The following is a 14,818-nucleotide window of genomic DNA, read 5'->3' on the forward strand; positions in this document are numbered from 1 at the left end:
CTGAAAAGGTTTTACTTTTTATAATATTAATAATAATAATAATAATATGCCGTCATTCTTTTCAACTGTAATTAAATATTATTATTATTATTATTATCAAATAATAATAATGGTAATGATAATAATTTTTAGATAGACTAAAATTTAATGATAGACGTTGCCATGTTTCTAACGTTATGAGAACACCAAAAAGCTTCAATAATGATTTTAGTAAAACAAAAATTAAAATATGATCTCATAATCTGTGATAATTTTAGTAGATGACGTAATTTTATTACGATACTTTGGAGCATGTGGTACAAAAACCAGTTATTCGGTTAAATTTAATTTTCAGTTTTATGTTGTTTTCTTTTCTAAATATTTGGCAATACGAACTACAATTTTGAAAACCAACATAAACAAAACAAATGACCAAATAAATGGCTTGATACCGTATAATTTGGCTTATTGGCTTAGTCCTACTTGTGTGTGTGTTTTTTTAATTTATTTTTATTTTATTTTACAAGCAATGTCATTACCATATAGTACGGTAATTTAACCAAAGTTTTTTTTTATTCACCGTACATGTAGATAAACATTTTTAATGTTTCAAGTCCTGTTAAGCATTGCAGCTATTACTTTAATAAAATTATCTTAAAAATTAGGATTAAACAATTCTAAGTATCGGTGGGAAATGAAAAGAAAAGAAGAAGAAAGAAAAAAAACAATTGCAGGTAATTACGCGAATCGAAGATGCTTCGTTTCCCCAAGACCACCTACCGCCGTTTCTTAGATACTATAAAAAATAAAGGTAAATAAAAAATAATAAAAAGAAATCAGTTTGAAATGCATCCACCTGTCTGTAAGGGCGTGAAATGCCAGAATCAAATACCCTCGTATTTCAGGATTTCAACGAATATCATAAAACAAGGATCGCGTTTTGAGACCTGTTCTTCATCCAATGCTTGTTCAGGATGGTAAATCTTTTCTTCTTTTTTACTTCTAAACCNTAAAAATGGATACCCTATGCACTAATTAAATGATTTAGAAATTAAAAACAGATATTTTATGAACTGATAAAAAAATCAACACAGCGTAAGTTAAAGAATAACTAAAATGGATATCCAATGCACTAATTAAATGACTTAGAAATTAAAAACAGATATTTCATGATTTGATTAAAAAAAAAAATCACTTTTAAATAAGGTTAATCGTTTCAGATAAGGTAATTTTTTATTACGTTAGTTAAGAAAACTGTATAATAATTTAAAAGAAAAAATTCCGTATTTGCAAAGGTCTAACTAATTTAATATTGATACAAATCTAAGAGTTTACAAATTTAATATCGTTCTTTAGTATTTATTTATTTTATTTTCACACGCAATTTTTTTCCATATTAATTATTTTGAAAAATTATTAAATATTTTAGTATTTAAGACAAAGTGTTTCTATTTGACTTTTTTGATTGTGTCAGTTTTTGACATTTATTTTCTATTGTGTGTATGATTTAATAATTATTCAAATTATTGACCATGAGTTTGGCTCAAAATTTTGGAGCATAAGCCCTCGTGAGCTCTCTGACTGACAAACTGGCGGAATTGAAAATGTTTTACTTTTTATAATATTAATAATAATAATATACCGTCATTATTTTCAACTGTAATTAAATGTTATTATTAATATCCATATTAGTATTATTATTATTATCAAATAATAATAATAGTAATGATAATAATTTATTGTTTTTAAAGATATTTTGAATATTTTACCATGAGGAAAAGAGTCAAAACTACCAGAATATTCAAAACTCAAGATAACTCAAAATTACCAGATAAACTTTGCCATGTTTCTAGCTTTATGAGAACACCAAAAAGCTTGATAATTTTCACCGAAAAGCCTTAGCAATGATTTTAGTAAAATAAAAAATAAAACATGATCTCATAATCTGTGATAAATTATAATAGATGACGTAATTTTATTCCGATACTTTGGAGCATGTAGCATAAAAACCAGTTATTCGGTTTAACTTAATTTTTAGTTTTATGTTGTTTTCTTTTCTAAATATTTGGTAATACGAACTACAATTTTGAAAACCACATAAACAAAGCAACTGACCAAATAAATGGCTTGAATACCGTATAATTTGGTTTTATTAGCCATATTTGTATTTTTTATTTATTTTTATTTTATTTTACAAGCAATGTCATTACCATATAGTACGGTAATTTAACCAGAATTTTTTTTTTTCACCTTGCATGTGGATAAACATTTTTAATGTTTCAAGTCCTGTTAAGCATTGCAGCTATTACTTTAATAAAATTATCTTAAAAATTAGGATTAAACAATTCTAAGTATCGGTGGGAAATGAAAAGAAAAGAAGAAGAAAGAAAAAAAACAATTGCAGGTAATTACGCGAATCGAAGATGCTTCGTTTCCCCAAGACCACCTACCGCCGTTTCTTAGATACTATAAAAAATAAAGGTAAATAAAAAAGAAAAAGAAATCAGTTTGAAATGCATCCACCTGTCTGTAAGGGCGTGAAATGCCAGAATCAAATACCCTCGTATTTCAGGATTTCAACGAATATCATAAAACAAGGATCGCGTTTTGAGACCTGTTCTTCATCCAATGCTTGTTCAGGATGGTAAATCTTTTCTTCTTTTTTACTTCTAAACCAGTGAATCATGGTTGTAAAGGTTATTCATTATATCTAGCCTTGCGGATAATACGTTGAAGTGTAATTAATAAGCCGTGTTTAATTCTTTAAGACGCTCCCCTCCCCCCTTCTTTCTTTACTGTATTAAAACCGTTTCTGAATTATTTAGGTTTCTAGGGACATGCTTATTCTGTTGTGCTTCCTAATGATACAAGTTGGAGTTTATAGAAGTATTTTTTAAATCCATTGAAGTACGCATTATCTGCATTCTTCCATATGAAATATGTAATTATCCAGTCAGCATTTAAGTTCCTAATTGAACAAAAAAGAAGTAATAATTTCATTCATATAAAAGCACATTACATAAATGTCAATTTACTAAGATTTAAACTAATGTTTTTTTAACGATCAAATATGGTCAAACATGGTAAAGTTATTATAACTTAATGAGAACATGTCAAAAAACATCGCTGAATAAATAGGTTGGAAAACCAGAAATCGCCAAAAATTTAAAATACTTAATTATGATCAGTCTAAAAAAATGAATAAATTTCTTAAGCTAGTCGCTGTTTTATGTTTTCATGCTTCTTTTGTAAGAAATAAATGTTTATTTCTATAGTTGTGAAAAACAATAATTTTTATGCTTGAAGTAATTAGAAAATGCTTGAAGTAATTAGTAATTGAATTTCAAGAAGAAAAAAATCACAGATCTCCACACATGTGACCCATGACGTCAGCTCCAGCTGATCGCTTATAATTGGCGTAGAGTTGAGCTAAATTCCTCCACATAAGTAGGAATGTTAATAAAAGCGAAGTTAATTTAAATACAACGTCGTATCGCACATTTAATTTGTTAAAATATAATTCGTTAAAATATATAATTTGTTAAAATATAATTCGTTAAAATACATAATTTGTTAAAATATAATTCGTTAAAATACATAATTTGTTAAAATATAATTCGTTAAAATACATAATNTTGCATTCTTCTATATGAAATTATCCTGGCAGTATTTAAATTCCTAATTGAACAAAAAAGAAGTAATAATTTCATTCATATAAAAGCACATTACATAAATGTCAATTCACTAAGATTTAAACTAATGTTTTTTTATCGATCAAATATGGTCAAACATGGTAAAGTCATTATAACTTAATGAGAACATGTCAAAAAACATCGCTGAATAAATATTTACTGAGTTTATCGAAGTATTTTTTAAATCCTCTGAAGTATGCATTATTTGCATTCTTCTATATGAAATTATCCAGGCAGTATTTAAATTCCTAATTGAACAAAAAAGAAGTAATAATTTCATTCATATAAAAGCACATTACATAAATGTTAATTTACTAAGATTTAAACTAATGTTTTTTTAACGATCAAATATGGTCAAACATAGTAAAGTTATTATAACTTAATGAGAACATGTCAAAAAACATCGCTAAATAAATAAGTTGGAAAACCAGAAATCGCCAAAAATTTGAAATACTTAATTATGATCAGTCTAAAAAAATGAATAAATTTCTTAAGCTAGCCTCTGTTTTATGTTTTCGTGCTTCTTTTGTAAGAAATAAATGTTTATTTCTTTAGTTGCGTAAAATAATACTTTTTATGCTTGAAATAATTTGAAAACTGTTAAATTGTTTTAATTGAGAACTTGCACTTCAAGAAGCGGATTCAAGAAGCAAACCACAGATCTCCACACATGTGACCAATGTCGTCAGCTACAGCTGATCGCTTATAATTGGCGTGAAGTAGAGATAAATTCATCCACATAAGTAGGAATGTTAATAAAAGCGAAATTAATTAAATACAACGCCGTATAGCACATTTAATTTGTTAAAATATAATTCGTTAAAATATGTAGTTTGTTAAAATATAATTCTTTCTTGCCTAAGTCTTTTACTCAACTTAAATTTCTTATTTGTTTATGTATTTTATGGCAATCGTGATATATTTTTGTCCTGTGTAAATCGCAACTTTGATGCATAATTTGTTTGTTTATGTTCTATATGGCTTCGTGCCTGTCTTTGTGTTAAGTAAGAAATATAGTATATATAGTGAAAGAATTTAAATCTTTGTCAAAGAATATAGAATGTATCACTTAAGATAATTCATACTTGACGGGCTTGTCTTACTCGAAATAGAATGGGAAGAGCATTTTCTAACGTAAACAAATACCACGTTTTAACAACTAATAAGAATCGAGATTCAAGATACCAACACCACGTCACTTGCAACTATCCCATCTCTTATCATTGGACACAGACTTTCAAATGAATATAACACATAGTAGCACATTAGTTTAAATAGATATGAAAATAATATTTTTAAAAATGAGGTATTGTGAAAAATACTAATCTGTTCTACAAAATAGCAGCAAACTGCTGCTTTTAGAGTCTAAGATGTAACTGTATAATGAGGTTTTGTATATTTTTGATGTATTTTTTTATCACTATAAACAATAATTGTCTAGTTTTGTTTTTATCCTGTAAAAGAAGTTATTTTTGATCTGAAACCAAAGTTTGCCTTTTAGTTTATTACAGAAGATGTTCTCCCTCTCAAAATTAAAAGATCTTGAGAGGGTGTCTGTAAAAGTTATAAACTAGATGATTTATATCACAATAATAAAATATACTAGCCTCCTTTTACAACCAGCTTAGTCAACCTCACAAACTCGTCACTTTTTGGCTCGTCACTAAATGATAGTATGACATTTAAATAATTATTAAAAAGAGCTACTATGCAGCATTCTTACCCTTAATTTACCTTCAAAAAGTTTTAGACGGCCGAATCTAGAGAGTATTTTCTACTTAGGATATTGTTAGACACTTTCAAGTTTTAAGAAAGCAGACTATATTGGATATTAAATATTACCTGAATCAAATTTAACAAAATTCACTTGTTCATTTCTTCATAAGAGGCAATAAATTAGTTAAAATTGAGATTAAACAAGTAAATAAAGAATTCTAAATACATAAATTATTGATTTCTTTTTCATAATGATTATTGGATGTCAGAATTAATCATAAGTCATAGCATAATTTTAAGCCAGGTTTATTTGTATTTATTCAAGTGATTTTGTATTGATCATTTAACACATCAAAACACGTGGTACTTAAGCATTCTAAGGAGTTAGTTATTTAATACGAAGATATTATAACGGGCAGATGTCTTAAAATTAACTGGAACTTAAATACCACCAATGTTAAATGAAACTTTGGATTAGAATTGAATTAGAGTTTAAATTTTGCTTCACTGAAAAGGAATTTTAAATCTGAATAAATATTAAAATTTGATAATTAATGTAATAATAATACATTATATTCATAAAAAGCAATTTTAATTTAAGGAATGAATAAAATGCTAATTAAAAGACTCGTTGACAAATTAACACCGTTAATTTAATTTTTAATTCATGTATTGATGTTTTAATAATATAATGTAAAAGGAGCTTTCGATTTTCTCTCTCTTTTTTTTTTTATATTTTCGTTCTTTTATAAGTAGAATATAAAAATGTATTCGTATGCAAATTAATTAACCTGCTTTAATTGATTATAGGGAGCTGCTGATATTTACAAATATTATTATTATCTATTACAAAAAATTTTTAAAAATTATCAATATTTCTTCCTTTGAGGTAATAAAGTTGTATTAATTTTTTTTATAAAATATATTTTTATATAAGTTTTTTTACTACGATTAAGCTGCAAGTATATAGAAAGTATAAAATAAGTTAAAAATATAGATTGAACACGTAAAATAATAAAGATTAATGAAAAGTGAAGAAGAAAAATAGAATATTTAAAAAATATTTTTAAAAAAAATTAACAAAAATTACATACTAAAAAGCCGGAAAACAAAAAAAATGAACATAGATATAAGAAGATGTATAAAAATAGTTTCTGAAAAAATTATATTATAGTCTAATGAGTCATGATAAATGTGTGCAATTCCATGAGTTTCAAATAATTATGAGTTTCAAATTCCATGAGTTTTAAATAATTAATTTCCAAAGTACTCCACTAATTTATAACTTTCCCCAGAAAGTTCCTCCAGAAAAATTCTTTTTGTTCTACTTTTCACTTAAAATATTTAATGATTATTATTTACATATTAATTCTATAAGTGTTATTTGTATTCTCACTAATTCTATAAGTTTTCACTAATTTTTGTGTCAGAAATTTTCACAAATTTAGCTTTTATTTAAAAAAAAAAAAAAAAAAAAGTTTGCTCATAAATCATATTTTTGGGTGAAAAATTTTAACAATGTGTGAGACGAGAAAATTTCTGTTTTTCTATATCTAAATTTATATAAGATACTATAATCACTTCTACATTACTTAAGAGTAAAGTTTTCTAATATATTTAAGTAAAATGTAAATAATTATTGATAACGTGAAATTGTATCATGATAAGGTAGGAAACAAATGTAGGTTATTTTATAAACTTTTGGTTTGAATGTTTTAATTTGAATGTTCAGTTTGAAAGTTGAAAAATGTTCTTATTTTTATTCATAATTGAGTAAAAAAGTTTAAGAACATATAGCACGCAAATCACGTAATTTAATCATAATTTATAATTTCACTACAATCATTCTAAATAAATTTCCTAATTTATTTAAAATAAATATAAATAGCAATTTAACCTCAATCTGCATAAGTCTGTTAACTTACTTAGTCAAAATACAATTTTTATGTCACATATTATTATTTATTGTTATGAAACTTTAAACAAATCTCTTATTTTTATTAATAAAACAGTTGTATATTATCAAATTAGACAGTAGTGAATGTGCATAATCCTGATCAAAAAGTATTTTATTTTAACAATCCGAAGTATTTTTCCAGCATTCAGTAGAGACAAATTTATTTGTTAAAAGAGCAAAATCAGTTCTATATTGAAAATAAGTTGTAATTTTTTTAAAGATTTGAATTGTAACACAAATGCAATTTTAGAAACAGCCAATATCATGTGTTTTATGAAATATCTTGTTAAAATAATTGTTCATTTAACGATATATTTTTTCAATGATTACGTTTGCACCTAATATAGTTTTACGGAATAAAATTATTTGCGAATTGAGCAAATTTAGTAAAAAAAAATTAATAGAATTAGGGTTTAGAAATAGAGCAGAAAGAGGTTTTTAAAAATTAATGTTTATGCATTTCATCAAATATTTTGTTGTAAAACTTGACTATTTAATAACATTTTTTAAATAAACAAATTGTACTATTTTTTTCTCGTTCCATTTCATTACTTTTCAAAACAAATTTTCATTTATTGTATATTAGTAGACAATACATTAAATATAATTCAAATATTTGAACAAAGAAAAATGCTCGATATGTTTGAAACAACGTTTATATTCATATATTTTCTCTTTCCCTTAACAAAAATCAGTTTCAAGACATTTTTGAACAATTTTTTAGAAAATTACAAGAAATATTGTGTAAAACAATGGTGTATTCGAAATGACTTATTTCTAAAAATTGGGCAACGTTGATTTAATATATGTGTTTATGAACTATTTAATTCATTGAAATATTTTTTGAAATGGCATGAAACACGATTAAAGAAATAATATTTTTAAGTTTTATCGAGATTAATGATGTTTGTTTATGGTGTTGCTGTCTACTTTTTGTTTTGGTATATTTTCTTTCTGAAGAACTTCATCTGCAAATTTGAATGTGTCTAAGTTTAAATTGTATGTTATTTACGTTGATACCACTGGAATAGTCCCTAGTTTATTTTAAAAAAACAACTCTTACATCTATAGAAATGTACACGAAGAAAAAAATTCTGGTAAAATTACCGCACAGTATAGCAATGACATTTCTGCTTTTTTATTATTATTATTATTATTATTTATAAAAGAATAATAATAATTTTGATAATAAAATTCGAAAATTATACTAGTCTTTTGGTAATTTTTTCGTTCATACATATAATAATAGTTTACCGAAAATTCTGGTTTCCAAAGTTATAGTTCATATTACCACACATTTTGTGAAAACTGAAAAATAAATTTAACCAAATAAATGGTTTTCATGCTATGATAAATTACCAAATTGTACCACATTTACCAAATTTCAGTGCTCATTATAAAATAATATATTTTTTGCATATTTTATCAAAAATCATTATCTAAGCGTTTTGGTAAAAATAGCAGAGCTTTTGGGTATTCCTAGCAAGAATGGTAAATTTTACCATATTCAAGCAGTTTTGACCACACTCTTTTTCTCGGTGTATACTTTTTACCCCACCCAACCATTTTGTGTTAAAAAATATCAGTAAACACTTTTACGTCTTACACCTAAAATGAATTTACTTCATTCATGTATCGAATTTCTTTTATAACAGATTGATGAAGTACTAAAACTTTCAACATTACATCTACATTACACTTTACCAGTTAATAGTTTGCATACCGAATCCTGTTCTTAATTTTCATATTTTAATTCTTATAGTAAATATAGAGTTTTACACATTATGCATGATCATTTTTTTCTTTATCTTATTTTTTGCAGCAAAAATACCGTTTTATAAACGTCAGAAAGAAGAAAAAAAAGTTCTATAAATAAGAAAATTGTATATATTTATTAATACGTGTAAAGAACTTTCGCTAAGTAAATTTATTCATAAATTATATTTAAAGCCAAAACATTTCAACCAAAGTTGTAACAATTTTGCTTCTACGAAAGATGTATGCTGTTGAGTAAATCCTGACTGAATATTTTTATCGAAGGTTTCCAATTTAGAAGTGTCCGAGGTCCACAATCAAAAACTCTCGTCTATCGTTGGTTCGCAACGTAACTAAGTTAAAACCCATGATACTTTTTTTAGAGGTTTTTTTCGAGGATAAAATTGGTCAACTTTCATCAAGTTGTACAAACGTAGTGATAATGAAAGTTGACTATTTTTGATTCAAAGTGTTCTGATGTAAAATGTGCATAAAACCTTTAAAAAAAAATACTAAATGAAAAGAAAAAAGCATAAACAAAACTACCAAAATATGGTCAAATTTACTGCGTTTCTGGCTCAATGGGAACACAAAAAAGCTCAGTAATTTTTAACAATGCGCTTTGATAATGATTTTGGTAACATTAACAATAAAATAAAGTTTAATAATGTGTGATAACATTTGATAAATGTGAATTAAATTAGGTAATTTTATCATCATAACTTGGAGCATGTTATAAAAACTGTTTATTCGGTTAAATTTATACTTCATGTTTGTGTTTTTTACGAAATGTATGGTAATAGGAACTATAATTTTAAAAACTATAATTTCCGGTAAGCCTTTACCATATGATCGGAGAAATTTCCCAATGAGTTTTTTCAAATACCGTATGCTTTGATTTAATTGATCAGAATTATGTTTGTTTGTTTTTTGACCGGAAATGTCATTACCACACAGTACAATTATTTTCCTCTATGCAAAATTTTCCTACAAAATGTTCAGTGAGTTTTGTTCACCAAATGTTCAGGATATCTACGTTAAGTCTTGTTGTTGTTTTGTTGTTTGACTAGAGAAGAATCTTCTTGGAGGCTTCATGTTGGTTTTTTATAAATTTCAATGCAGAACACTTTAGCACAAGCTCGTTAAATGCGTTCCCGCGAAAATTAATGCAAATTTCCGAGATAGTCTAGCAAATTTTAAAAGCTTACCATAAAAACCCGTAAATTAACCTATTTGAGGCCTAAGACGCACCATTTCAAGAAATGGTTTTTAGTAGCACTGTGACGGAAATTTTTCATTAATTTTATTTTTCTGCTATTTTTAAGGGTTCTGAAGACATCTTTAAAATATTAGTAATCAGTAATAAATATTAGTAAACACTTTCTGATGAGAAACTTTCAAAGTTCTAGTTAGCTAGTTTTTCACTTTAATTTAAATGGGTTTTTTTTAACAAATTCGAGTTTGAGAAAACGCATAAATATTTTCCTTGAGATTAATCATGTGTTTTTATGATGGATTAAAATTGAAAATTCGGTAAATGGAGTAAAATAAAACAAATGTCACAAAAAACTAGCATTTAATTAAACGTCCATTGATTTGGTTAGTGGTGCATATACGCACCATTTTGTTCCTTAAATGAAGTATTATTTTTCAGGCATGAAACTTTTTGCGTCTTAATGAATGTAATTTAGGCATGTTTCAATGAAAATTATGCCATATTTTATAAAGTTTCTATACTGGACCTAAAATGGGTTAAAAAAAATAATAAACTTTCCACATTTGATTAGGGATGAAATAGTATGCAAATGAATGCATTACATTTTCATGGAAGCTGAGAGAAATCGAATTTGTTCGATAAAGAAAAATTTTTTGTAACTTTGTGTATTCCTTACACAAAATTGAAAGGAAAATATTTTCTTTCGCAGACTGTAAAAAACACACCTCGGGCCACAAGCAGTTCGCGGGCTGCCAGTTCAAAACCGTTAATCGATATACTCAATACCAAAACCGCTGTTGAAATCTACGAATCACTACTGAAGAAGACGAGACTGAAAGCATCAAAATCTGTTTGATTGCCTGATAGAACTTTGAGATGTTTATAATAATCTACGTATCAATTGCTCTCTGTTACCTCCAACGGTCAGAAAGATTTCCTTGTTTTCATTCCTGCCTACTTCAGTTGTGAGCTACAGATTTCGATATTTTTTTGTTTTTTTCTTCATTAAAATTTTATGTTGCTACCTCTAATGTAATTTTTACAAGGATTCTACGAATATATGTTAATAATATTTATTGTAAAACATGCTGTTTCTGTGATAATAATTATTATTTTAATTTTTAGGTCCTCGCTGTCGCAGGCTAAAGAAAAAAGAACGCAATGACGAGAAACGATGTCGAACAGCATTTTCAGGCAGTCAACTTCTAAGGCTGAAACAAGAATTCCTTGAGAATCCATACTTGAGTGAAAAAAGACGAGCTTCTTTAGCTCAGGACTTAAAATTGACAGAAAGTCAAGTCAAAATCTGGTTCCAGAATCACAGAGCGAAACAAAAACGTGCCAGTGGACGCAAAAACCCTTTAGCGCTGAAATTAATGGCGCATGGACTTTATAATCATTCTACTGTAAAATAGATATTGATAATGTCATAAAAATATTGTGTATTACGAACTCGTTGAACGTTTTAATTTAAAAGCATGAAATCTAAATAACAGTATATTTAAATTCTCATGGTACATTCAGAAACGTAGAGCGAAACAAAAACGAGCCAGTGTTCGCAAGAACCCTCTATCGCTGAGATTAATGACGCATAGACTTTATAATCATTCTTCTGTGTGAAATAGATATTGAAAACATCATCAATCTAAATATAACAGAATAACTAAATTCTCATATTACACGAAATGAACTTGTGTGATAATCCTATATTCTTACATCATTAAAAACATTTGTCTATGTTGTATTTCATTAAATTTTTTTAATTCATGCATTTTTAAGTTTTAAATGTGGAAATTAAATCTTACAAGCGTCTTAATTTAAAATTACAAAAACTTTTCAGTTTTTTTTAATTTTAAAAATCTGAGAATTAAGTCTTGCAACTAAATCAAATCGTGCATTTAAATTAAAACCTAAATAAATGGGTATTACACATATACAATGCATGAATGCAAAGAAATTAAAAAATTAAACTATCAGATAAGAAGTAAATTATACGTAAGATATACCGATGCTTGTGAAGTCAGAAACACTGATATTTTGGGGTATTTATATTTTACATACAATATTTAATGCATAAAATAGTATTTCCTTAATCATATTATAGTTGTATAAAGCTAAAACATTTTAATAAAGTTTTTTTTTTTTTGTTAAAAAAATTTCTTATTTTCCGCATTTTATTATGTTTAATATTTTATATTTTTCTGTATTTCTTTACTTTTGAAGAAGAAGAACTTTAGATTCATTTTAAATTTATTGTATACTCAAATAAATATTCTAACTTAAGCTTATTTGAAGGAAACATAAGCGTATAAAAATATTTTATTCCATAAGCTTGAGAAAAAGAATTGCATAAGTTAAGAAGAAGGAAAAAGAAGCTCTCCACGATCTACGGAACACAAATTGCAAACATAATATAACAATTTCAAAAAAGAAAAAAAAATTAAAATATATTTTGTTTTTTCATTTATGCACTGAATCCTTTTTTAAATTATGATTTTGCATGCTTTAAAGTTTAAAAATGTCAACTACATCTTATTTTGAAAATTATGTATTCCTCTACTTTAAAATATGGAATACTTTGACGTTCTTGTAAACTGAAATGAAAATTCTAACTTAAGGTTACTTAATTCAACTGTGATACGTATTATTATTATGGGATCTCATTCATTGTGTTTATGTAAATGAATGTTAGTGTTTATTTGTATTATTTATTGCGTTAATATTTTGTTAAATGTACATTCGGAATTTACCAATGAAGTATAGAACAAAGTCACGATATGTGTTCGGTGTTTGCATTACTATTCTCTATTTATTATTGTACATAAACACGTTCATTCCTAAGGTAAAAAGTCAGGAAAAATTTGTAAGAAATATACAAAACTGTTCTATTACACTTACTTGTTTATCGAACTGTTTCAAAATGGTGCTCGCTGCTTTAATCTAAACTGTAAATAAAATATTTGTACAGTTTCTGAAAACAACATATAAACTAGTCTGTAGTTGGAATATGTAACATTACAATCCAACCTTGCAATAATAAAGCTTTGGATTTGTGTTTGTCATCGAATCATATTTATCTATTCACGGAATAGCTTGCAATAAAATTAACTATTTTGAAACTGTGTCCTTCTTTTTAAAAATAAAACACATTAGTTGAATTATATACTCCACAGTGCTTAAGGCTATAATGACAGTGTTATGTATGAATTTTAACTATCTATTCACTGAATAACTAGCAATAAAAGTGAACTTTTAAAATTGTGTTTTTCTTTTTAAAAAAAAAAACACTTTCATTGAATTTTGTACTAAATACTTTCTAAAAGTTTGAAATCATTGTTATATTCGAATCATGTTATGATATGACAGCTTGAAACAACATTAAACTATTAAAAAATTGTATTTCTCTTTATAGAAATAAAAACGTTTGTTGAGTTTCATACTAAACAATGTCTAACAGTATGAAACCAGTGATTTAATTATAATCATATTTATCTGTTAACGGAATGACTCGCTATGAAATTGAACAATTAAAATGCTTTCCCCCCTTTTTTTAAACCCATTTATTTAGTTCTGAAATAAATAATGTCTAAAAGAATCAAACAAATTCATATTCCTTCATTTTTTATTTTATTAGTTTCACCTGGTTTAGAAGATCAAACACGGAACTTTACAAAGCATATAAGGAACATGATGTCATTAAATTTATCAAAATTCAAAGAATTAAATGGGCAGGCCACATTATAAGAATGGAGGATAGCAGGACAATCAAAAAAGTTTTCTGTGCCAGGCCAACAGGAACAAGAAAAGAAGACGACCAAACCTAAGATTTTTAGACCGCCATGAGAAGAACCTACAAGTTTTAAAGATAATAAACTGGAGAACCTTGGCTAAGGGAAGAATGTCTTGGCATAGGCTTGTTGAGAAGATCAAGGCCCATCCTGGGCTGTCGTGCCAATGAGAAGAAGAAGTTTCAAGAGACTTAACTGATTGTTTTGAGTAATTTTAATTTCCTGCATAAAAATCCATCAAAAACCATTTTCCTACTTCAATTCCAAGTATTTTTTTTCATCGAATAATGTTTTTATTTAGTTTTTAATCCTTCTATTAGGAAAGTACAAGAAGCATTACCTACCAATCTACTTGAAATTTAGTAAGGCTAGGAAATTATAGGTGTAAAACGCTTTCCTCATTTCACAAGTTTTCAAAATTTTCCAGCTTATTTTTCTTCAAACCATTAACTAGAACACTGTGACATCACAATGACGCATTTTTCATTGTTTCTTTTATACCCTACACTGTAAATTTTATTTAAAAAACATAAGAATCCTACAACTTTCTTGCAGAATATTTCTGTTCTTTGAAACTGAAGAAATTTATTGCTAGGTTATATCGAAATCTGTCACACTTACATCGTAAATATGTCGCACTAAAACTTCATAAATTTTGTTTCTGTTAGCGAATAAAATCTTTAACCATTGATTCAAATTGTATCTGTTGGGTACA

General features: G+C 26.5%; 1 protein-coding gene across 1 annotated transcript in view; it reads left to right on the forward strand.

Moving 5' to 3' along the window:
- The window catches only part of LOC107441561 (uncharacterized), a 72,861-nt gene extending 59,427 nt beyond the window's left edge, over positions 1-13,434 (forward strand). Inside the window, exon 2 of the mRNA XM_016054871.4 lies at positions 11,441-13,434. Coding sequence (XP_015910357.2) covers positions 11,441-11,730 — 290 coding nt within the window. The 3' untranslated portion in view covers positions 11,731-13,434. The remainder of the gene's footprint in view (positions 1-11,440) is intronic.
- Positions 13,435-14,818: the final 1,384 nt, after the last annotated feature.

Source organism: Parasteatoda tepidariorum, chromosome 1, assembly GCF_043381705.1.
Source record: "Parasteatoda tepidariorum isolate YZ-2023 chromosome 1, CAS_Ptep_4.0, whole genome shotgun sequence".
In the NCBI taxonomy this organism is placed as follows: domain Eukaryota; kingdom Metazoa; phylum Arthropoda; class Arachnida; order Araneae; family Theridiidae; genus Parasteatoda; species Parasteatoda tepidariorum.